Raw genomic sequence first — 26,082 nt, 5'->3', positions numbered from 1 at the left:
CTGCAGCCTGAGGGTTTACCAGACTGGAGCTCCCCAGCTCCCTTTGCCCTTCCCCAGCACTGCTCTGCTTCAGGTATCTTGCTCCCAGGCAGCTAGTCCTTCTCCCTCCAGGGCTGGAGAGAGACTCCTTCAGCTCCTGGACCCCAGCCCTCTTATAAGGGCCAACTGGGCCCTCATTGAGCTGGCCAGAGCTGTGGCTGCTTCCCCACTACACTGATGTAATCTCTTTTCTGATACTGGTCTGTGTATGTGGATGCCTTGCACGCATGTCTTTGTTGTCTTTGAGGTCATGGGTAATTGAGTGTGATGCTGGGCTCCATGACACAGTGTCCGCTACAACCAGATTTTTTCCAGGAACATATTTAGCAACTGTGTTAAATCGCATTAGCCTTAGCAATAGACATTGGCATCTCAGTGATGCTCGATCCAGATCTTGTCCGTTGATGAGGGTTACAAGTGGTTTATGGTCTGTTATCAGTGTAAATGAATCCAGCCCACACAGATATCTGTAGAAGTTTTCACATGCCCATACACTTGCCAGGTACTCCTCAATCTAAGCATATCATTTTTCTGGATCTGTGAGTGTACAAAAGCAAAATGTAACAGGCTACCACTCAGATCCATGTTGTTGTAACAATACACCACTTGGCCATAGCTGCTTACAGCCTCACAGACCATTATGGGTTTGTTCACATCATAGTACTTGAGAACTGGAACTGTTGAGATAATTTCCTTTGCCCTTTTGAAGGCAGTCTTGATTTTGCCCCCATAGCCAAGATGTGTTGGACTTTAACAGTTCAGTCAATGGTTTTGTCACTGTAGAAAGACCTTGCAGGTATCGATCAAAATAATTTACCATCTGCAGTATGTATCGCAGTTCTGGTGCATTCATTTGGTGCATTCAATTCTCAAATTGCTTCTACTTTCTCAGGACTAGGACTAATTCCATCTTTGTTTATTGTCTGATGCAAAAACCTCATTTTTCCTTGTTTATCTTCAGTCCAGAATGACTAATTAGGCTTAGGACTTCATTGAGAATTTTTTTGTGTTCTTCTATCAAAATTCCATGTATCAGAATATCATCAGTAAAAATTACAACTCCATTTGTGTTCATTAACAATTCTTCCATCTTTCTTTTGAAAATTTCAGATCATAGAATCATAGAATATCAGGGTTGGAAGGGACCTCAGGAAGTCATCTAGTCCCAACCCCTGCTCAAAGCAGGACCAATCCCTAACTAAATCATCCACTGGTAATCCCAAAAAGGTAATCTTTGAAAGCAAAATCTCCCAAAGGGTATGATAAATGTAGTCAGTTTAGCACTTTCTTTGGCTAAAGGAATTTGCCAGAATCTGCTCAAGGCATCCAACTTGCAGAATACTGTAGCTTCCTTCGCTTTGGGGAGGAATTAATCCAATGTTCAGAGGGTATATTTTGCTCTCACAACTGTTTCATTAAATCTTTTAAGATCCACACAAATTCGTATTTTTCCATTTTTCTTTATAACCAGTTCCACACCATGCTGGTGGCTCAGAGATTTTCTCTATTGGGCCAATCTGCTCCACTCTCTTTAACTCAACTGCCACTTCATGAACTAATGGGATAGGAATCTTGAGAGGTGTGTATACACTATATGGTTTAGCATTGTTTCTTAAGGTTATTTGTACTGGATCTCCTTTCAAAAGTTCAGTATCACCAAATATCCCATCAAGTTCTTCTGCCTGTCTCACTATGCCCATCATGATTGTCACACTGCGGCTGAGAAGGTTGTTGGTCTGTGTTCATTTGAGCACATACACTCTTGAATGCATGGCTTTTGTCTTAATAGGTTGTTCCTGTGGTGAACTGGCCCATGCAGTTCAGAATACCTCGAGGCTAGTCAGAGTGTATCAGGTGACTTCAGCTCTGGGGCAGGAGTGGGGGTTGAAGGTGATTGCAAGTCCCTTTTTAGATTACTCTGATGTCCCCTCCTGAGTCAATTTTAAATTCAATAGTCTTACCATGAATATTCAGTTTCACTCTCCAAACAGGTTCTGAGTCATCACAAGTGCTAGATCCCAGAAACAGTGGCTCTTGATTATGTATAATTTGAGTCAACTCCCTGACTGCTTTGGTTCAGCAAACAGCTGCAAAATGTCCATATTTCATGCATATATTACATGGTGTGCCTCTGGCTGGACAGGCATCATCTCTCTTTGGGGTATGACTTGTTCCACACTTTGTGCATGTAGGCTGGAATTTGTCCCTTTTAGACTGGGAGTTCTCTCTCCTGGCCTCAGGGGTTTTACAATAATGACTTTGAATACTCACCTGTCTGTGTACAGTTTCTAAGCTAGTTTCAGGTTTTTCAAGTTTGTCAAGTTTCTTTAGATTTTGCAGTTTCACAAGTTCACTCAGTTTTGCTATTTGAATAGCTGTGACTAGGGTTAAATCTCTCTTCAGTTGTAGCTGCTGTGAAAGGTTTTTATCTATTTTCCCAATAACCAGCCTCTCTCTGATACTTCCATGTTTTGCATTGCCAAAATAAGTTTTCAGCTTCAGAATGCAGAGTTCAACATTTTCCCCTGATTCTTGAATTGTCTGGTGAAAACATGCTCTGTTTCCTTCCCCATAGTGTAAATTAAAGAAGATACCTGTATATCTCCAGTTTCTTTGTGGAGTTTGTTTGCAATTTGAAATGTTGCAAAATACTGCTTCCAATCTGTCCATTGTGAAGGTTTGTCAAAGCTAAAGTTCTCTGGGGTATTGAAGAGTGGCATGTTGATGAGATCCTGCAACCTTTGTTTCTGTTTTCCTTCTGTTTCTGTTCTTAGTTTACTCCTGACACCATGTCAAGTACTTCTGTACAAGATATGGACTGGCTATAGAGCTTGCTTATATATACCAGATGTGTTCATCATCAGATTCTTTTATTCTCTGCCAGCTATGGCTGAGGTTTGTTTAGGATCATGAAGATTTTTAGTGATTTTGAGGTAGAGAAGGAACTCGAAAGGCAGTCAGTCCACTCCACCCTTTATGCCTTCAGCTGGAAGCACGAGGTAGACTAGCACGCGTGTGTGGACCAACGGATGCTGCTTGCAAGAATTCTCCTAATCTGGGCACATGGAGTGCATGTGCACACCTACAGTGGAATACAGAAATGAACTACACATCTCAAAGAACCTCCAGTTACTCCTTCCAGAGCCTTATCACTTGGCCAAATTTGAGCAGATTTTAACAGGGACAGCAAAAAGCACATCCTTGACATAAGGACCAAATTTTAAGTCCCTGCTTCTAACCTTGGGAGTGCGTTAACTGTTCAAAGAAATGATCATCAGAATGTTTTAACATGGGAAACACAACTTATTTTCCCCTACCCTTCTTCTTGGAGACATTGAATCATTTTGGCTACGTTTTTCCAAAATATATCACCCTGAGGCAGACACCTAACATGGAAAATTTCAGATAAGGTTTAGCAAAGTAAGTAACAACTGAAAACAGGGGCTTATAATGGGAAGTGTTGGGCAAACTTAGGAGGGGTTATCAGCCCTAACTATTATATTATGGACATGGATCTACCTTCCTGAACTTTCAGTGTACAGCACCCAATTCTTTTTTTACTTAGGTTAAAAAATATTACGCAATAAAGAAAATATAGGGCTTTTTTGTTCCATGTCCTTCTGCTGGCTTCAGCCTCCCAAAGGATAAGAGCTTCACCCGTGGAGGCCAGTTTGAGAAAAAGCAGACCTAAATAAGTAGTGGAAATCAGTACCAAACTATTGGCATGATCCTGCATGGTGGAGAAGTTCTCCAGTAGACTCCTGAGCACCCTCAAATCCCATTGACTTCAGTGGGAGTTCAGGACGTTGCTGTATTGGGCCCTGTTTGAGACAGTTGTTCACCAGACAGCCCGAGAAGTCTAGAGAATCTTTGTCAGTGTTGGGAGCAGCCAGTTGTCGCTCAGTGTCCTGGGTTGTGACAGATGCAGTCCTGTCTTCTAGCTTTTGAAACTTCGAATGTGGTTCACTGATAGCTGATTTCCTGGGCCAGCACATTTGAGAGTTTAAATCCTGTTTAGCTCCTAGGTGAAAATTAATTTGATGTGTCCTCTATTCGATATTTCTGTACATCATATAGCCACTACGTGAGTGGACATGTTTGGTAGGCTGAAGAGAGGCCCAGAACTGAAAAAGCAGAAATGTTGCATGCAGAATGGAGGCTGAATTGGTAGAGTTTCACTGCAAGGGGGAAGCTTTCATGGTGTTTGCCTATGCTATAGGGTGTCAAAAGATATGCCTGTTTTCTACCACAGGAAGCAAAGCAGGCATATTCCTTTTGTTTCATTATTTAATTTGGCATGGTGTAGGAGTAATGTATAAATGTAACGTAGTGTTCATACATTTCTAGTGAAACTTGGTAAATATTAACATATGTTTATTCTAGAGCCTGGCATGAAATTGTTATGTCAGTAGATGAATGATTAATAGCTATAAAAAATCAAATTCTCTTGATTTTGCTTCATGTCCAGTGAAAACAAAATTGTTGCAATAAAGGTGGTAGATGAATCTTGTAAACAAGAAGGGATAAATGGATTCTGCAAGTAAGTTTCCTGCCTTATCAGCAACATTTTTGTTCATTTCATGTTCTTGGAAATTTCCAGATGTTTTCTTGCACTTATAAATAAGACTGTCAAATGTGGAGTGCCTCTTTCTAGACCAACACACTCACATATTGTGCTGAGAGCACCCCTTCAGTTAGGGAATCTGGACATAGTGGGGTGTGGTATTTTGGAATACAACAGTCACGAAATTTGTATGCTGAACCTTAACAATTAGTCTGACATTTTAAAATATGCTTTTCCTTGCAATATTTTTTCCCCTGACTATACAGTATCTGCTGGTGAACTGGAATAGTATTTCTATTAGAAATCAGATCAAAATTAGTCCAACACAATGTCAGGATTGTTATAAACAACAGCTAAGTGATGCAGAAATGTACAGAAAATAAAAATTATTCAAATGGATTGCCAATGAATGGAAGACATGGGCCTTTCATTCAGCCAGATGTCTTCTTCACTGGAGCAGGACACCATCTGTCAGTTACATGATAATTAAAGGCTGGATTCTTTTTTAAAATTTCTAAAATTGCCTTTGTGTCTTTTAAGAGGCCAAGTTTTTACCCGTATGAATCAAACGAAGAAGTGATCAGGTGGTAGAGAAATTCATTTACATGAACTCCTCACTTCCAATAGCTCCCCACAGCTGACCACATGCCCAAGGGGAAAACACTTTCAGTTGTAGAGTCAAGTTTCTGATGATCTTTCATCATTCTTTCAAGTAAATAAACATCTGATTCTGTGAGGCATTGAGTGTCCTGTGACTTCAATATCTTGAGGTGTCTGATGTCCTTTCCAGAAGGATCCAGGTGGGGGAGTGTGACGAGGTGATCTGCCACCTTAAGGGTAGTGATGTCCAGGGGTCAGCCCATCCCCATCCCATGGCATGGTCCCTTTTAGATTTTGGGATGTCTGATCTACAAAGACTGGAGAGATATTGGGAGAGAGGAAGATGGTCCTGGGAATAAGTAGAATTCAGGAAGAATCTCTTTTTGGGTACGTTCACACAGATCGCAGCAGTGAGCCCCCCAGCTGGGTCAATGGACTCAGCTAGCAAGGCTCACATTAGCACTCCAAAACTAGCTGTGTAGACAGCACTTCGAAATTGCAGTCAGGCTGGAGCTTGGGTTCTGATGCCCTCCCGCCACCCTTGGCTTCAGAGCCTGAGCCACAACTTCAAAGCATTGTATACACAACTGTTTTTAGAGTGCTAGTGCAAACCTCGCAAAGCCAAGTCTCAATCTGGGCTGGGAGGCTCGCTACTGCAGGCTGTGTAGATGTACTCATTAAGGGCCTGGAAGCCTTGCAGAGTGGGCAGGTCAAGGCTCCCGTCTTTCCCAGCTAAATGGGATGAGCTTTGGGAAGGGGACCAGCAAGTATTCTACCTCCTCCCTCCTAGCAAGGCAGACACCATCAGGAAAAGGCTGTCCTGATGAGCCCTCTAAACTGGATGGCTAATTGAGAATGTCTGCCCAGCTGCAGGAGAAGCTGGCTAGAGCCTTGCAGAGGATTTGAACCACAACCCCAGCTCCATGAAGAAGAGCTGGTGGAAATTCCTGTCTGAAGGAGGGAGATAGTGACTGCCCTAAGGCAAGAGGCAGAGGAACTGTGTGAAATACAACTCCAGCCCCCAGAAGGAGGCTCTGGTAGGGAAGACTTCAGTCTGAAGGAGATAACTACTGACTGCCTTAAGGCAAGAGACAGAGGGCCTGTTCAAAATACAACCCAGCTAGAGCAGGACTTGAGAGCAGCTTTGAAAAAGTACTTCCATAGCTGGCTAAGAAGAAGCGCTGAGGAACCACAGACCCAAGATGGGGATAGCAGAGTCCACAGAACTGGTGAAGACACTGACAAGCATGGCAAAAGTAGAAGCACTGCAAGGAATTGGAAAATGGATTGAAGGAACAATCCATAGCCACCTAAAACAAGGTCCCAGGTGCTGGAACGCAGAGGAGAGAGTGGAAGTACAGGCTTCAGGAATGAAAGAGGCCAAAAAAACTGTGAATTCTGTACAGAGGCTGAGGGCTTGGCTTAGAGGCCACAAGATTTTGGGTTTTTCTTATTTTGGACTTTTCTGTTAAACCCCAAAGGGGAAGGGACTGAGAGGTGACCTAGTTGGAGGACTAGGCCCCAGAAGCAGCAGCCCATTGTGTGTGTCGGGGAGCACAGAGTAAAAGAGTAAAAGAAACCCTGCCGCACCATGTCCTGACATGAGGGGCCATCCTGGCAGTAAGTGCGTGCCAAACAGGGAATCGGCATGATCCTTCATACATCTTTATACAGTAGTCTGTTGTATGCCTAATACTATTTATTCATCTTTTGTGAATGACTTTAATTCTCGCAGATTTTACAGGCTATTAGCATTGTCTTGAACCATGTGCAGACATTGTGTAAACTTCAGTGCCCAGCTCTGTCCTAACAGCTTGATTTTGACCTGCAGCTCCACTACTATTTCCTTCTAGAGTCTACCATTTTGCACTGATGTGCTCCTGGGGTCCTTTCTATGCACCGTTCTGCAGGTTGGATATATGTTCAGTCAGATGGCTGAGAATTATCCATACTTTGGCTTTCAGATTGTGATTTCTTTTCAAACCAATCCTGCACTCCAAAATAATCCAAATGTTACACATCATATGTTGAGATTAAGACAAATATTTAAAGATCTACCACTTTCATGTGCAATGGATATAGGGATTAAACTACTTTAAATTTTTGAAAAAGGAAAATCTCCATGAACATTTTGAACTCATATTATTCTGTTGGTTGTTGGAAAGAGATTATATCCTCTCTCCTGCCCTATATTTAGATACCTACCACTCAGGTTGGTACCATGGTAACTGCAGCACACACAAAAATTGTTAGCAAGAGGTGATTGTTGGTGTTCAGTTTCATTGCTTGTTTATGGATTAAGAATTGTCAATTTTTAAATATTACCTTGGGGGGGGGGAAGCACACCTGGTGGAAATGGACTAAAAAGTGGACATCATATTGGAAGCACAATGATGGTCACCATGAAAAAGTCATAATTTGTCAGCAGTGTCATACCATGATATATCTCAGGATATGTCTACACAGCAGCAGGGAGCATACTTCCCAGCACATGTAGACAGACGTGCTAGCTGTGCTTGAGCTAGTGGGCTAAAAATAGCAGAGTAGCCTGTGGTAGTGTGGGCAGCACCTTGGGTTAGCCACCTGAGCACAAAGGTATTCAGACCCCGCAGTTAAGTACTCAGGTAGCTAGCCTGAGCTGCTGTCAGTCTGCCCTAGCTACACTGCTGTTTTTAGTGCAGTAGCTCAAGTAGCACTAGCCTGCATCTATCTACCCATGCTGGGAAGCATGCTTTCAGGTGCTGTGTAGACATACCCTTAGATACCACAGTTTGCTAACCACTGGCAACATGCTGGCTCTCATGAGAAGTGTACCCAGTATAATAACTATAAAATTGCAAAGTGCTATTGATCCAAATGTCATGTATGGCCCAAGTTACAGTGGTCAGCAACCATAATGGCTGGGATTACCAGGCCATTGAGTGAAAGGGATAATAGGACAGAGGACAGGAATCACTGTGAAACGGGCACAATGGAGAGTAGGATGGTGGAGGAGGGTGGTTGTTAAAAAAAAAAATGTTTAGGAGAGGAAGAAAGATAGAGACCTTAACTACAGCAAACGTAAGTCCAGAGTTATAGGAGTCTGCGCAAAATATCAGGCCGCTGCCAGGCTTCACAGGAACACAAATTTTGACAGTGTAGTGCACTCCTCTCCTATTGGAGTTGAGCAATCACCCACTAGGCCAGGCCAGCAATAATTTGATAAGGAATTCGTACAACTCTATACAACTTAGTGAAGCCACAAAGGGTTCCTCCTTCTCTTCCACTGTAGCCTCTGCAAAATCTGGACCAGCTGTTCATGTTGTAGCCTCTGCAACATACTGGACTGTTCAGTATGGTTGGTTAACTAATCAATCCAAAACTTCTTCATATGATTTCATGCTCTTTATACCTCATGCTGTTGGGAGTTCTCTTCCTCAATCACAGAAAACCCTAATCAAATCTGAGACAATCAGTCCAGCACTGTGGATGCAAAGCCATACCAGCAAGGGAAAACTCTGCTGCTTTCACTGACCCAGTTTGGACCAGTCTTCCAGGAAATGAGCAAATGGTTCTGTGCCCCTTTTAGTTAATGAAAGATAGTAGGGAAAACCACTTCACACTGAGGTCAGCAACACATCCCTCAGAATCAGCACAGCAGCCTTCCAAACACTCGTAAACATTTTATTGAAGAAGCCATTAGCCAGTGATGATGACCTTGCTAATTCCCATTCATATTGAATAATTTCCATAGGGAGGGTCTATAAGAATGGCTGCTTGTTAGACAGAAGAGAGAGATTATCTTTGAACAGGTTAAGCTCCAGAGACAGTGGTTATAGGATTGGATTTCATAGATTTTTATTGCAAGAAGGTACCATTTTGGTTATCTAGTCTGACCTCTATTTTAACACAAGCCATAGGCATTTCTTGTATTAATTCCTGCCTCAAGTCTAACAGCTGTAATTCAATTAGACCATATCTTTTAGAAAAACATCCAATCTTGATTTAAAAATTTCCAGTGATGGAGCAGTTGTTCAATAGTTAATTACCTTTACTGTTAAATATTTGCACCTTATTTCTTAGTTTGAATTTGTCTAGCTTCAACTTACAGCCATTACATTTTGTTATTCATTTGACTGCCAGACTGAATAGCCCTCTAATACCAATTTCTGCTCCTTGTGTAGGTACATAGTCTGTGATCAAGTCACTCCATAACCTTCTCTTTGATAAGATAAATAGATTGAACTCCTTGACAATTTCATTGGAAGGCATGTTTTCAATCCCTTAACCATTCTTGTGGCTTTTCTCTGAACCATCACCAATTTTTCAACATCCATCTGGAAGTGTGGGCACCAGAACTGAACACAGTATCTGAGTACAAGTTGCACCAGTGCCAAGTACAGAGGTAATATAACCTCTCTACTGCCACTCAGTATTTCCCTGTTTATACATCCAAGGATCCCATTTAACCTGTAGTCACAGCTGAGATCTCACATTCAACTGGTTACCTGCTGTGACACCCCCCCCAAGTATTTTTCAGAATCACCATTTCCCAGGATAGCATCCATCATCCTGTAAATATGGCCCAAATTCTTTGTTGCTAGATGGTTGACTTTACATTTGACCATGCTGAAAAACATATTGTTTGCTTGTGTCCTGTTTACCAAGCAATCCAGAAGTCTTGATACCCATGATCTATCCTCTTAATTATTTACCGCTCTCCAATCTTTGTGTAATCTGCAAATTTTATCAGTAATAATTTTATATTTATAACTTTTTAAAATATTAGCACCACATTAGATTTCCTCCAGTTTTCTGGAACTTTCCCAATTACAAGACATAATGGAAAAAAATCAACATTAATGGCGCAGAAAACACCTTTTAAAACTTTTGGATGCAAGTTATCCATATCTCCTGATTTTAAAAAGTCTAATTTTAGTAGCTGCTGTTTAATATCCTCCTGAGTTACTGTTGAAATGGAAAGTCTTCCATCAAAATGATCTGATGGCACCATCTGTTTTTTCCCAAAAACAGAACAGAAATATTTATTGAACACTTTTGTCTTTTCTGAACTATTATCGACAATTCTACAATTTCTGTTTTGTTATGGACCAATACTGTTGTTAGTATTCCTTGTGTTCCCAACATACTTTAAAAACCCTTTATATTATTCTGGCCACATGTTTCTCCTTGTGTCCTTTTGCTTCCTTTATCAATTCTTTACAGTTTCTAGCTTCTAATTTATTCCTATCTTCTAATTGATATCAACTTCCTCTTTTTTCCATTTGTTAAATATATGTAATAGTATTATTATAACTGATTTCACTGCCCTTCTAAGTCAGGCTGGTCTTTTAAGCAGTGTATCCCTCCTTTTTTTTATTGTGGCTTTTGGGGCATCTAGTAGAATGTTCTTAAATAGTTCTCAATTATCATTCACATTTTTCGATTTAAATTCTTTCTCCCAATTGTTTTCAGCATTGTGAAATTGGCCTTCATAATACACCAAGTATAGCTATTATTGGTTTGTACTTTATTGTGTTCTCACATAATAAATGTAATCAAGTCCTGATTACTAACACCTAAACAACCACTAATGTTTAGTTCTATGATCAAGATAAGGTCCAATATAGAATTCCCCCATGTTAGATGCAACACTTCTTGAGTTAGGTGATTTTCATAGTTAAATTTTAGAAATTCCCAGGATGTTTTAATACCAGCATCTTGAGACCTACCGTTATGTCACTCAAATTGAAGTCTCCCATGAACTTTTTTTCCCTACACATTATAAATTGGTGCTTGTCCTCCTGTTCTCTCATGTGATTTGATGGTCTATAGCAGACACCTTCTAGAACCCTATCCTGTGCTTTATCTGTTAGGACATTAATCCATAAGCATTCAAGATCATTTGTTTCTGCCATTTTTGACATAGAGTGTCACTCTCACTCCCCTTTTACCCACTCTGTCCTTCCTACAAGGGATTTTAACATCCCAGTCATGTGAATTTTCCCACCAGGTTTCAGTAATACCAACTAGAACAAATTTGTGCTCATAAATGAGAAATTCCAATTCTTCTTGTTTGTTACCCAGATGCCTAGAATTGGTGTATAGGTAATTTAAAGAATTTCTTGAACCACAAATTGTAGTAAGATGCTTACTGCTCATGTTCCAATGCTATATGATGTTAAGAATGAGTTAAGGAATGTTTTTTCATTGGAAAATGATGATTTGTTAGCTCGAAACATTCTGCAGGCATGTATCAATTTTGACTAAATTCTAATGGAAACAAGCATGTTTCTGATGGAAACTTGCCTGCCAAGCAAATTCAACAACTGTCTGGCTTTATGCCAGCATGGAGGCCCTGAAAGCCCCAGCTCCCAATCTTTCAGGCTCATGATTCCTTGGCGCCCTGGTCTCCCAGGGCTTCAGGGTCCCTAGCTCCTCAGCAGCCTGGAAGTCTCCAGCTGTGTGGCAGGCTACTCAGGCTCTGAGCAGCTTGAGAAAGCGTTGAGAACATTTTGAAAAAGTCAAAATGAAATGTCATGTCAACGAAATGTTGGAATTCCTGTTCTGTGGGAAATTCCGAATGTTCCCATTTTCATTCTGTTTTGGAACAACATTTTTTTTTTTTTAAATTTCAGAGTTTTCTGTGGAATGAAAATTTCAGGTTCCAGCCAGCTGTAGTTAATAATGTCAGTCTCCTGAGCAATAAAAATGTCTCCTCCTCATGGCCCTGATTGGGACCTGCTGCATGTTCTTGTTTAATCAGAAACCTTCCTCTACTACTCTCTCCACAAACACACATACCATTTCTGATATATTTTATTACTAGTTCTTTTCAGCTCCTGGAGAACTCAAACTCCATAGTTTGCCTGGCACTAGATTTTGAGACAGATGAAGGGGGAGGTCATATACAGTCTCCTAGGCTTGCAGATTCAGGCACAAACTGAATGACTTTGTAGGGGGACTGTATTCATTTGAACCTGACCTTCATACTCTTTTTGACACCTGTATTCTATTTTCTTTCAGTTATGTTCTTTTCTCTTTTGTATAACATAATCTGTAGGTATGAAAGGCAAAATGCTGGAATTAATTATGGCATTAAAGATATTGGTCTCTGTAGTAGTTGTTCATTATAGTAAATTTATTTTACTTAAATCCTGGGCCAAATGCTTTTATAACTTAGTTGGATTGCAATTATTGCCATTTATTGTTATGTGCCACTATTCCTTCTGAAAGATTATTGTTGTTTTTATCATGAGAAAAATCTTGTTTAATTAAGCAAAGGGTTCAGGATTCTCTTTTTTTCTCTAATTTTGTTGCAGACAGATGAACTGTGATAATTATAGGGATGCAGAGGCCTCAAATTACACACTCATTTTCTCTTAAAAGGGTTTTGATCTTTTTGTATACTGAGAGAGAAATATTTTAAGGTAATTTTGGATGAAAGTTGAACCCAAAACAACCCTGAGTTACACACATATGTGAACTTTGGGAAAGATAATGTCTGGATATTCTGGAGGTGAATAAAAATCAGATCCTACAAGAAAAAAGTGTACAAATCAGTGAGAACCTGAAAAGTGAGGGATTAGCAAGAACAAATCCTTCTTGTGTGTTTCCTGCTTGTACAAGTATTTCACAATCACTGAGATTCAGAATGTAAAGGCCTGATTTTGATGTGTCTCAAACTAGTAAAACTCTGACTTCAGTGAAGCTCCTCAAGATTGAACAAGTGAAATCAGAATAATCAGGCCTCCAATCAATGGATTTGCAAATCTCAACAGAAAACATTCCTCCTCTAGATGCTCCCAGCTTCTTCTTTAGTGAAAGCCTATTTAAATGAATAACATTAAGAAGATGGGAAATCACTGTGCATGCACATTTTTGAAATTAAGCATATGGTGTGCCTTGACTTGCCACTTTCAGTTCTGCTGGGAATATTGTCACTAACCAACCATCAAGTCTGAACTACTGAGAATATGAAATGATTGGCATTTATAAAGGTAAACATTACACTGAGACTATTTAGTCAAAAGCTGTTGCTGCTGTTGCAACAGCTATTGCTACTACTACAAACAGCAATAAAGCTTCCAGTGCTGACATTGAGGAGTGCTGGGTGAAGTTAACTCAGGTTACAAAGTTTAAAACTTGAATCCTAGACCAGCACAGCAGCACTTAAAGGTGATCTGCAAAGGATTTCACAAAAATTGGGCTTGCATTCTCTTTTGCTTGTTTACAATGGATAAAAGAAGGTCTGAAATGATTGGTTGGTTGCTTCCTTGTTTTTGAAGGAGTTCTTTTCTTCACTGCCTACTTTTTTTTTATCTGAGCAGTATCAGGACTTTCAATTCTGGTCTTTCCTGGTTTTGCTGGAGGAGCTGTTTAGAGGATGTATACAGTTAGCTATCATACCTTAATTCAGGGCTGCTCAACCTTCAGTTAAGACTTCATTTCTCCAAATTTTCAATTAATTTTTGATGTTAAGTGGAATTATTCATGTACGCACAATTACATGGTGTGAATATGCTGATAAAAATGAATGTACATTCTGCTCCATAGACAATGTCTAGTTTTCAGTGGTTAACATGACTTTTCTCCATTCAGGTCTGAGTTCTAATTATGTAGTTAACTACGGTGCACTTTTTTCTGGTGGAAAAGTAAAAGATAAAGTTTAAAAATTCCTAAAATTCCCTATCTCCTGCGTGCTCTTTGTCCCTCACTTTCTTCATGAAAGAATCAAAACTCCAATAAGTCAGCCCATCCTTTTTCCTGTTCCTAAGTTAAGGAACAGAAACACCACCATGTGGCATAGGAGATGAGTCTCACAATTAAATGTTGAGTATCCAAAGGGACAGTCTCAGTGAACAACACATGAGCAATCTTAGACTAAATGAATCCACATAAAACATTTGCTGAACAATTGTGGATAGTGACTTAATTCTTTAAAATGTCCTTTAATGTCAATCATGGTCAGTCTGTGAACAAAAAACTGGATTAAATCTGCCGGATAAAATTGTCTCCAGCATATTGTTGTTTGCAGTGTTGTTGTAGCTGAGTTGGACTCGGGATATAAGGGGGACAAAGTGGGTGAGGTAATATCTTTTGTTAGACCAGCTTCCATGGAGGCAAAAGACAAGCTTTCAAGCTAATTGCCAAGACCCGAAGAAGAGCTCTGAGGAGCTCAAAAGTTTGTCTCTGTCACTAACAGAAGTTGGTCCAGTAAAAAATATTACCTAGTCAACCACCTTGTCTCTAGCAAGGTGTTCATATTCACCTCTAGTAACGATAGTTGCTGGCCATTTTGTTCTCACTTTTAATTCATTTTTTTTTACTATACTTAGCTCATTTTGTCACTCAAGCTTTCAAAAGTACATCTAAAGGTAAAATGTGCTCTTGTCTATGATGTGAGTTTACTCCAGCTCTCACAGCTCTAGATATTAATTGCACAACCCAAAGTTTATTAAGTGTCTGAATCTCTTGCTGATCTAACCATCCCTGGATTCCTGAGATTCGGAATATTTTAAGACAAGTGCATCGGGATTACAGGGATGTCACATGGTGACGGGCCCATTTAAGGAGAGATGGGGCCACCCACACCTCTGCCATAATTAATTAGCTGCTTACCAGCTGGAGGGGCAGGACTAAGGGATCTGGGAGGGAGTTTAATGGACACTTGGCCCTTATAAATAAGTGGTGTGAGGTCAGTCTGGGAGTGGGCAGTGAGTAGGCTCCTGTGGAAAGTCCTGAGCCAGTGCCTGCAGGGGGAAGGATACTCCAAGAAAACCAGCTTTGTGAGCCCCCTGTTTTATACTGGGGCAGGGAAGGAGGTAAGGAACATAGCTCAGGAGGGGCTGAAAACAGTACTCCAGTGGAACTAGTCTCAGGGATGCCGCTCTATCCCAGAGCCAGGAAGACTAGCACAGTTAGTCCAGAAAGGGGCTGGGAACAGGGCCCAGGTGACAGGCTGAAGAGAAGTCCCCAAAGAATCTTTTTTGTTTCTTGGGACTTTGGGGGGGACTTTTTGCTACTCTGGAAGGAATTAAGTTCGTCTATGACTTGTCTGGAAGTCTATGCCACATCTCGAGCAAACACCACACACAATTGAGTATGTGGAGACCGTTGTGGAAAATTGTCCACACTGTTGATTTTGGATCAGACAGCCTGAGGCTCCTTTATTGATCAATCAAACATGCATGCATGGGGGAGTCAGCCAAGGCAGCCAAACCCCCCTGACAGATAAAATGTGAGAGATTATATAGGATAAAACCACAAAAACTACATATACTTCCTTAAAGTTTTACATCCTTATAAGGAATAAAGCAAAACAAGTTTTCCTGTTTTTCTTAGTTTTGCCCTTTGCAGTTTCTTGCTCTGTTACCTGACAGCTATTCATTACAAACTGTTACAAAGGTTAATTCTACTATTATAATTTCTACAGTTACTTCTGCTTTTATGATTTCTGTCTACTCTTCTCCTTTTACCTCCCCCCCCCTTTTCTCCTTCCTCCAGGCCACACATACAGTTCACCTGACCCTACATACAGTTCACTTGACCAAAGTTTAGGCCTTAGACTATTTTTCCTCCACAAGACCCACCTTGGGAAAGGAAACTGAGGCAGGGAGCTCTGGAAGTGCTGCGCTCAGCCAGTGGGGAACATTACAGAGTGGCCATGCCTGACCACAAGGGGATAGAGAAATTATGGAATATGATGACTAACCCAAAATGAACTTCAGTGTATTCAGACAGGTTGACTGAGGCAGCCTAAAGATATAAATCTTTTCAGAAAAAAATGGTGATTTGGAAATGAATGGCATAAATCATTAGTTTATATTTCCCTGAAACAATAATGGAAGAGTTGCTGAGTTCTTCAGCATATTGAAGGCTTTTTCCTTTAAATTGCAGCCCCTGATCCTGCAAACACTTCTGCATGTAATTTCAATGGGACTATACATATGCTCACTGTTAAGCATGTGCATAAGTGTTTCTAAGATCAGGGCCATATTTTTCAACATATATTTTATAAATTCAGTCCCATAAACAAAGGTTTGAAAGTAATGAGGGAAGTGAGTCAGTTGCCAAATGAAATTTGTTATATGCCTCTCTTCATTAACAATGCATAGTAGGGGATACCAAGGTTCATTTGACTATAGTTTATAAATAACTCCCTCAGAATCAACATAACAGAATATATGTTGGCCAAGAAACCATCATCCAGTGATGATGAGCTCACCAACTCCCACTCCTCTTGCACAGTTTCTGTAGAGAAAGTCTCTAAGTGTGGCTGTTTGGTACATTTATTCTTCTTCAAGTGCTTGTCTCTGTGTGTAGTGCACTTCAGGTTGTGCCTGCGATCCATTTGCCCAGGATCAGAGAATTTTTCTTAGCAGTGACCATTTTGTCCACCCATGGGCCACTGCTCTCCTTGTGCTCCACACCAAGGATTTATAGGAGGGCTGCTGGACCACCACCATTTCAGTTCCTTCTCACCTCTCGTGGTCTGGAACAGACACTCAGTATCTGTAGTAGCTTCTTTGCCCTTTCTCTGTAAATAGTTAAAAATGTAGTTAGTTGTAGTTACTTTGGTCTAACTTATTGGGACAGATTGTTAGGGTTTGGGTCCTCATTTTTCCCCTACCCCCCTTGGGTAGGAGAGCAGTCCCCATCCCTCTTGCCCTGTGTTCTCCACTAGCAGCAAGAAGAGCATGCCAATGATCCCTGGCTTCACAGACTGTGTGGACTGTCAGAAGCCCTTCATGGTAACCGATGATCATGAGACCTATTTGTACTTCCTGGGTAAGACTATGTCCCTTCCATGTGCAATATCAGCAGATCATTCGTGAGGAGGACCAAGCAGTTGAGAGAGTTTTGGCTCAGAAGATTCCTCATGGAGAAGTTCATGAGAGTGGGGCTGGACTCTGACGAGGGAACCCCCCCAGTTCATCAGCCTGAATGAAGTGGGAGTGTGCCTTCAAGTGTGCCTCCAGCTGGTTTCAGGGCCTCTGCACCCCTCATCCTTTCCCATCAGCTCCAAGAAACTCAGATCAGCAGAGTCAGGGCAGATGGGGAAGAGACTAGAAGAAAAGTTCCTTGTCTACATCCTCCAAGAAGAGGCAGAAGTTCCCATCTCATATCCAGTAGGGGAGGACCTCACACTCCAGATCGGGACTATCTGGTACTGGGAAGGACCAGCCTTGGACTTGGTTGGGGGGCCCACATGGAGGGGGCAGGTGGCCCAAGGGACATGGTCCCCTCATGAGTCAATACTCCATATCAACATGTTGGAGTTGAGTGCAGTCAGTGTGGCCTAAGAACAATTTTTCCCTTGCATTCAAGGCTATTCAATCCAGGTGTTATAAGACAACATGACAGTGGTCTTTAATGCATCAATAAGGAAGGATGGGCACATTTCCTCACAGCTCTGCACAGAGATCATTGCCCTCTGGAACTGGTACATACCTTTGCAAATTATCCTGACCACCATCCATCTGCCAGGGGATCAGAACACCAAGATGGACTCCCTCAGCAGACACTTCTCCAGAGAGCATGAAAGGGAGAGGCATGGCCCAACTCTACATGAAAATTTTGGGTGTGTGGGTCACCCAACCACAGATTTGTTTTTGTCCGATGTGAACAAAAAGCGCAAGTTCTGCTCCAAAGAGGATTGCAGCCAGGATCTCTGGGTGATGCTTTCCTCAATGATGGTCAGAAGCCAAAGCTAGACATTTCTCCTGATCCCTTTGTTATCAAGGGTATTAAGGACAGTCAGAAAAGACAAAGTGCAGGTGATTTTCTCAACACCAGATTGGGCCCATCAGTTCTGGTACTCCACATTGTTACAACTGTCAGCCTAAATTCCTCTTTGTCTTCCCTGGTATGAGATCTCTTGACTCAGGATGAGTTGCAGATTCACCACAGCAATCCGTCCACAGTGCACCTGAGATCATGATATTTGGATGAATGTTAAACCTAGAGATGGCCAGCTCAGCAGATGTATAGGGCGTACTCAGGGCCACCGAGAGCGGGTTCAGGCCCGGTGGAAAAAATTTTTCGGGCTCCCCAGCAAGGGCAGACCGGCTAAACAGGGCCGACGAGAGTGGGGGGGAAGCCAGGCCCCAGACCCCCTTCCAGACCGCCGGGCCCCGGTAAGGTGATGAGGGGGGGGGGAAGCCAGGCCCCCTTCTGGACCGCAGGGTCCCAGTAATTTATATCAGCTTCCCCCCCCACCATCGGCCCTGGGCGTACTGAACAGTAGCAGGATGGACTCTACCAGAAGGTGCTACTTTGCAAAGTGGAAGAGATTTGAGATCTGGTGTGATCAATGGGGAATTCCCCCTTTTATGGTTGGGGTGCCAAACAAGCTGGATGACCTATTATCCCTGAAGTGAGAGGGGCTGCCTCTCAGCTCCCTCTGGGTTCCCCTGATGTCTGTCAGTGCATTTCATTTGCTGGTAGGCACCTACTCTATGTTCTCACATCCAGTCACATTCTGGTTCCTGAAGGGACTAGTTAGAGTCTTCCTTCCAGTGGTGAAGCCTACACCTGCCTGGGACTTGATTTTGTCAACTCTGATGGAGGTGTGGGGAGGCTGTTTGAACTGCTCACTGCAGCAATTTTCTATGAAGGCATTCCTGGTTGCAATCATATTGGCCAGAAGGATAGAGGAGCTAGGGTTGCTCATGGCAGATTCCCTGCCTCCCAGGATCTTCCACAAGGATAAAGCATCCATGAGGCTGCACCCAAAGTTCATACTTAATGTGGTGTCAGACTTGCACCTCAACTAAAGCACCCACTTACCTGTGTTCTATCCGAAACCACAGGCTCAGAGGGAGGAGGTGATGTGCCACTGCTTGGATATGCATAGGGCCCTTGCCTTCTTCCTACAAAGAACAAAGTAATTTCAGAAGTGACACACACTCATCTCATTCACCGAGAGGATGAAGGGAGAGGCCATTTCCTCCCAGATTCTATCAGTGAATCTCGGGCTGCATAGTTCTCTGCTACAAGCTGAACAATGACCCTGGTGGAGTAATGTGAGGGCACACTCAATGAGAGCCCAGGCAGCCTCAGGAGCCTCCTTTAAGGATGTACCTATTGTTAACCTCTGCAGAGCAGCAACCTGAGGCTTTGTGCACACCTTCACCAGATGCTATGCACTGGTACATGCAGATGCCTTTTATGCCTCCCTGGGCAGGGCAGTTCTGCAATCTGTAGTGATATAGAATTCCAGGCATCCCCCCTTCTCAGGATGGACGCTGCTTGTGAATCATTTGAAGTGCACTACACATGGGGATGAGCACTTGAAGAAGAAGGAAAGGTTGCACTTTTTGTAGTAAGTAAAGTTGTTTGAGATGTATTATTCCTATGTCTAGTGCACTACCCATCCTCCTTTCCCACTGCCTCCGTTTCTTTAGTGTGGCCTAGTGGAGAAAAAGAAACTGAAATGGTGGAGGTCTGGCAGCCCCCTTTACACCCTTGATGTGAGCACGAGGAGAGTGGGGGTGCATATGTGGACCAAATGCACACTACTAAGAAAAATTCTTCAATCCTGGTCGCATGGAGCCTATGCACAACCTAATAGTGCCCCACAGATAGGAGCAATACATCTCAAAGAATTCCAGTTACTACAAGCTGAATAAACTTTCCTATCTGGGAAAGATAATCCCATCCCAAAGGCCTTTATTTCCACTACTCCTATCCCCCAGCCCTACCTTTTCTTCTCCACAGTGTGAATCTTGGGGTGTGTTTTGCTCACAGCTAGACATTTTTTTTTAAATTGCACCTCTAGAAAACATTGTTAGAGGTTTGAGGAGAAAATCTTACCCGTAAGGGATATTAGGCATCCGAATGATGTGCCTGGAAAAGCGGAGGTATTTTAGCAGTAGATTAGAGAAAATACATGTGAGGCTCTTGCTCCTTGCCTGAGTTTGGCTTTTTTAAGCCCTGTCATCTCGGATTCTGTTTGTATTTTACTGAATTATCCTGAAAATGCTGTGCCTCGGTCTCCTCTGATTTTCACTTGGCTCACTGTTCTGTTTCACTGTATTTCACATTGGTGGTTCTGGTTCCATACTCATTTATTTGTTGACTTTGTGTATTTCAGGTGGATGTTTTCCGGGTGGAAGCAGTAGATGTTGGGTCTCTTCAGGAGCTGGTTGTAGATAAAGGAAAAGGCTCTGCCTGGCAGCTGGAGAAGATTATTGTGCACGAGCCAACATTTGCTGGGACAAAGACACTGTTTATGGCTCAAACATGGCTAAAAGATGGGAAAAAATCTGCCTCAGTAACTCTAAAAGCTACAGGTAAATATTATTTTAGAAATATATTATTTACTAAGAAACTAATTCAAAGCTGCCAAATGCAGCTACATTTTCTGTTTCCATAACAAGTTATAGTATCAGATACTTTAGTATCTCATTGTAATTAAGGAGGAACTACAATCTCTGAAACTGTTCAGTTTTAGTACTGTTTGATAATCCAGTATTTTACAGCGTGCTAATTTCTCCTCTGTTAGTCCAGATTTATATTGAGGCAAATGAGAACAAAATCTGGACCGCTCTATGTAACTTGCTGTCTCCCCAAGTACCAGTTCTATTTTGTCCCTTATGACAGGATAATGTTTTTAAAGGTGGCTGCCTACATTCCCATGATGTTTAAATCCTGCCCTCTGCTGTTTTGCCAAGCAAGAAGGATAGGTTTAGATAGTTTGCCCCACTGCATTCAAGTAGTAGAGGAGAATGTCTCCATAATATTCAAGATGGCTGTCTAACATACAGCACATTCTCATGATATAGAATATGATATGTTGGAGGTGTGTCTAGCCAGCATGTATGCTGCAGTCAACAGCAATCTCTGAACCAGAGGCAAGTTCAGTCATATTATGCTCCTGTTCAGAAAAGCAGCGAAGTACACTCCATAAATGGTCCCTTAGTCTACAATGAAATATCTTGTCCTCGCTGACAGTAGTACTGTAGCAGAAGCCACAACAGGGCGTGACTACTCTCCACAGCTGCATTGGCCATAGCAGAATTTGGCCCAAAGGCTATAATTAATTTGTTGTAGCCAAACAGAGTACCGTTACAATATATTTCCTTTGTTTCATTATCCCTAATCCTCCAGCCTTCCGATTTTGGAAATAAAAGGAAACAAAATGTTATCTTTATAAAAGCCAATAATATGTGAGCTGCTTGAACTTTGCTCTGAAAAAAAATTGAAACACTCTTGGCAAAATATATAAGGAATAAATTAGTATCTTCAAGATTGCATAATGTTATAAATGGAGTCAAAGAATGGATATTGTTGAACTTCTATAGGATCACAAATGTCTTTCCTTGGCTTCATAGAAGAAAATATTTTATGCAATTATGGCCTGATCCAAAGTCTATTGACGTCAGTAGGAGGCTTTCCATTGACTTCAGTGAGCTTTGGTTCAGGCCTCTATCTCTAATTATGACTTATGGTCCAATCCATTCCTACTGGTCTTAATGAGAGTTGATATCAGTGGGAGCAGAATTAGTCTGTTAGATCAACTTAAAAATATCTGATCTGTGCAGACACACCCAAATCACTGGTAGCAGAATTTGTATAAACAAAGTATAAATGATTTTAAAATGAAAAAAATATTTTATCTGGATCACAACCATTTCATAATATTGTGTTTGTTTTTGGCCCAGTTCATTATACAAAACAGTATATAAAAGAAGCTGAAGTAGAAAATCTCATTGTACTCTTCCTAGTCAAATCTTTAATCTAACTGATACAGTGCTCAGTCAACTGCTTCACCATAGATGAATACGGACATTTATTATAATTTAGACACTGTTTTACAAAAGCATTAATTTGGTTTTCAATCTTCTTTCAAATAGAAATTCAGGAGAGGAGGAACACAGCTGTCTTGCCGTTAAAAAAACAGAAAATGAAATCAGGTAGATCGGATGCCCTAGACCTAATATTGTATTCACCAGTTTAAAAATGATTATATGGGAGATTTTTCATCACAAACTTATAATTATGTTTACCAGTACTGGCAATGTTATCTTCTGTGTAATATTAAGAAATAAAAAATATACCTGCCTATTAGTTGTTCAAAGTACAGCTAAATAATTTTGATACCCAATTAAAATGAAAATAAATGAACCTGTTATAAATTTTATTTTGGTTATCTTGGTGAACATATAAAAGGAAAAACATATTTATAATCTGTCTTTTCTTCATCACATTCCTTATTTCATTTGTTCAGAAGGCACATGGAGAATTTATTTCACAAAACTCCGTGAAGAAACAACAGAAGAATTTGAAAAGTCAGTGAAGAATATTTCTAACTTGGTCATGTTTTTTTATGGAAGCAATGGCAAGTCAAACCCAATTACCATGGCAAACAAATTGCGCCGTCAAGCTGAGGATCAAGTAACATCTGATGTAAAAATATATATACATTTCCCTACCTTTTTAGCATCTCTTCTGAAATTGCTTTTATATAGAGATCAGCAAATAGGGAGTGTAATATCCCACCTTCTTAACAATTTGGCATTCCTTTGGGTATTCAAGAAGAGCAGAATTGGACCTTTAACTTGAATACCATAATTAATTTGTGTTTCTTTTTCTTTTATACTCTCAGAGCTCATGATTATAAAGCATATTCTTTGTCAACAATTACTCAGAATTAATTACGCCTATCCAAGCAATTTGTATTAACATTAAACATTTACATTTAATAGACAGTACAGTATGTAATTTGAATTTGAGTCTGGACTGATTTCTTATTAGCATATAAGGAACACCACTAAATAGAGTGACCATATTTCCCAAAGGGAAAATGGGACACCATGCTGTGCCAGCCCCAAGCCCCCCACTCCCATGGGGCTGGCCCCAGGTGCTTGCCCTAGGGCCACCTCATGCGGCTGGCCCCAGCTGCTCACCAAAGGTGCCCCGCAACTGCCACTGGTCACTCTAACCCTGCTGGCCCCCTGCTTTAGGCTGTCACTGGTCACTCTAACCCTGCTGGTCCCACATGCACTGGAACCCTTCCTCCTCCCGCCTCCAACCCAACCTCCCCCCTCCATGGGGCTGGCATCTTCGCTCGCCCCTCTCCCCACCACATGTTCTTCTGCACTGCACCCCACTTTTCTGACAAAAGTGGGCATTTGTCCACTTTGCCAAAAAAGTCAGGACAGGGCTTAAAAAAGAGTCTGTCCTGGCCAAAACAGGATGTATGGTCACCCTACCGCTAAAGGATAAATATGGGATTTCAGAAAGCTCTCGCTGTTGTCTGATCTCTGCTGCCTTAGAACTTAATGGGGGTTTTGCCATTGACTTCAGTGGGAGCAGAATTAAGCCACTGCTGAGCACTTTTGAAAATCCCACTCTTTTTTTTTTTTAATCATTCTGGATGTTAACTTTTTGTTTTGTTACTTCCTAGGTACATTTCCCATCTGACTTAGGGATGCTTTATAAAGTGAGATTTGGGCTTCAGAGTTTGGGAAATAACACATCCCAGTTGTCTCTTCATCACTTTAAAATGCAGAACACAGCAACCCTGGATACCTTTAGTCTCTCCATAAATAAAACACTTTCTTCTTCTCTTAATGGAGACAGATGGATTGAGCTCCCTGTAGAGTGGCCATTAAAAGCAGCACTTTCTGGTAGGTATAAATCTATATTAAAGAGGTAGAATGGTCCAGAAGGTTAACAAGTTCTAATAATACAGCTGAAATCTTTATAAAAGCAGGATATTTTATTGTCTTCATTTAATAAAATCTAGATCAGAATTCAAAATATATCTATTAGGGAAAACGTTATTCACTTCTCCTAATTTCTGTACCATAAAGTGTGCAGTGGAAATATATTTTTATGTATTGCCTATGAACATTATGAGTCATATAGAACAGCATTAGGAAATGTTCCTTTCTTTGTTTCTACTCTGTTTGTTCTGCTGCTGGTGGTGCTAACAACACTACTTATTATAGCTCACCTTCTAACAAGTGATTTTATTTTTCTTATGTTTGTACAGTCCAAATAATTATGTTTGTTAAAATTAGCTCAAAATTTGTCTTATGGGCACCATCTTTGTTTTAGCAAAGCAGAAGGGATCTTTTAATCTGAAACAGTCTTTTCACCCTTTAATATTTTTACAAGTGAGATAGTAAGTACCTGTACAGTCCCAAATGACACAAAATCAAATGTTTGCAGTGTTGTTGTAGCCATGTTGGTCCCAGAGACACAAGGTAGGTGACGTAGTATCTTTTATTGAACTAACTTCTATTGGTAGAAGATACAACCTTTTGAGCTACACAGAGCTCTTCCTCAGATTTAGTATTTATCAAAATATACCCTTGGCAAAACAAACAGGCCAAATAATTTTTTATTTAATATTAATCAGTTTGTATTTAGTTCTTATTCAGAAGAGCATCCATTCATTTAAGTGTAGACACCGAGTCCGCTCACTAAGGACCCGATCCAAAGCCTATTAAACTCAATACTAGTCCTTCCATTGACCTTATTCACCCTTATGCCCATGATTCAGCAAGGTGCTCACAGACATGCCTAACTTTAAGTGAGAAATCTCAGTATGATCACCTGTTCTTTTTCTTGAATGCTTTGGCTAGTACTAAACGCTTAAATGCCATAATTTGGAATCAGACTTCATACTTCTCAGAGATCTCTGCAGGAATGCAGAATAAGATCAGTTATTTTCACCTTTTATACACAGAATCCAAATGGTTATTAAAAATATCTAGGCACTCAGGATAATATACACACACTTATGTGTTTTAGAGATCAGTCAGTCAGTCATATATATATACACACAGTCAGGCAGTGTGGAATTATGAGTAGAGAGCACTGGAGTGGGACTTTGGAGACTTTGGTTCTGTTCCCAGCTCTGCCTCTGGTGTGCTGGGTGACCTTGGACAACTTATGTCACCACTCAGTGCCTCAGTTTCCCCATCTGTAACATAAAGATACTAACCTCCTTTGTAAAGCACTTTGAGCTCTTCTGATGTGCCACAAATGGTAGTATTATTACTATTATATAAAACAGAGTATATTCTATGTGTGTATATAATATTTACTACTCTCTTTTGAGAACATATTGTTTGATAACTCTCCAGGTAAGAACTGCATCTCGTTTGTATTTATCTGTTTCTGCATATGCCTCAGAAATCTGCAAGGAGGGATTTGTAAATATATTTTGTAATCACAGTGAAGCAGAGAGCTAGTATAGCATGAAGCACATTTCCCCCCAAGTCTTTCCCTTTTTATGTCCAAGAGTGCTTTAAACAGCTCCACAGCAGGTAGCACATGTGGAGTTCAAAGTGATCCTTGATGCACAAAGTTATACAGAATTTATTGTGCAAAACAGCCCTGCATCTCTGTCATATTTTTAAATCATAGACTCATAAACTTTAAGGCCAGAAGGGACCATCTAGTCTGACCTCTGGCTGAGGTACGGGTATCTTCAAATCATGATTTAAAGACTTCAAGTTACAGAGAATCCACCATTTATACTAGTTTAAAACTGTAAGTGACCCATGCTCCATAGAAAGGCAAAAATAACCCCAGGAGCTCTGACAATCTGACCCAAGGGAAAATTCCTTCCCGACCCCAAATGTGCCAGTCAGTTGGACCCTGAGCATGTGGGCAAGACCCAACAGCTAGACACCAGGCAAGAATTTTCTATAGTGACTCAGAGCCCTCCCCATCTAGTGTCCCATCACCAGCCATTGGGGATATTTGCTCCTAGCAGTCACAGATCGGCTATATGCCATCGTAGGCAGTCTCATCAGACCATTCCCTCCATAAATGTGTCAAGCTCAGTCTTGAAGCCAGTTAGGTTTTTTGCTCACACTGCTCCCCTTGGAAGGCTGTTTTCTGCTCATGCTCCTCCCCTCCCTAGTGCATATGTTCTT

At 41.1% G+C, this 26,082-nt stretch overlaps 1 protein-coding gene across 1 annotated transcript in view; it reads left to right on the top strand.

Annotated features, from left to right (window-relative positions):
• RP1 (RP1 axonemal microtubule associated) overlaps positions 1-26,082 on the top strand; it is a 258,962-nt gene that overhangs the window by 217,186 nt on the left and 15,694 nt on the right. Inside the window, exons 48-51 of the mRNA XM_054020164.1 lie at positions 20,280-20,478; positions 22,042-22,101; positions 22,416-22,594; positions 23,595-23,817. Of these exons, the coding sequence (XP_053876139.1) occupies positions 20,280-20,478; positions 22,042-22,101; positions 22,416-22,594; positions 23,595-23,817 (661 nt within the window). The remainder of the gene's footprint in view (positions 1-20,279; positions 20,479-22,041; positions 22,102-22,415; positions 22,595-23,594; positions 23,818-26,082) is intronic.

Source organism: Malaclemys terrapin, chromosome 2 (genome assembly GCF_027887155.1).
Source record: "Malaclemys terrapin pileata isolate rMalTer1 chromosome 2, rMalTer1.hap1, whole genome shotgun sequence".
NCBI classification, from domain to species: domain Eukaryota; kingdom Metazoa; phylum Chordata; order Testudines; family Emydidae; genus Malaclemys; species Malaclemys terrapin.
Note: the sequence above shows the minus strand (reverse complement) of the source record. Positions and strands in the feature narration are given on the sequence as shown.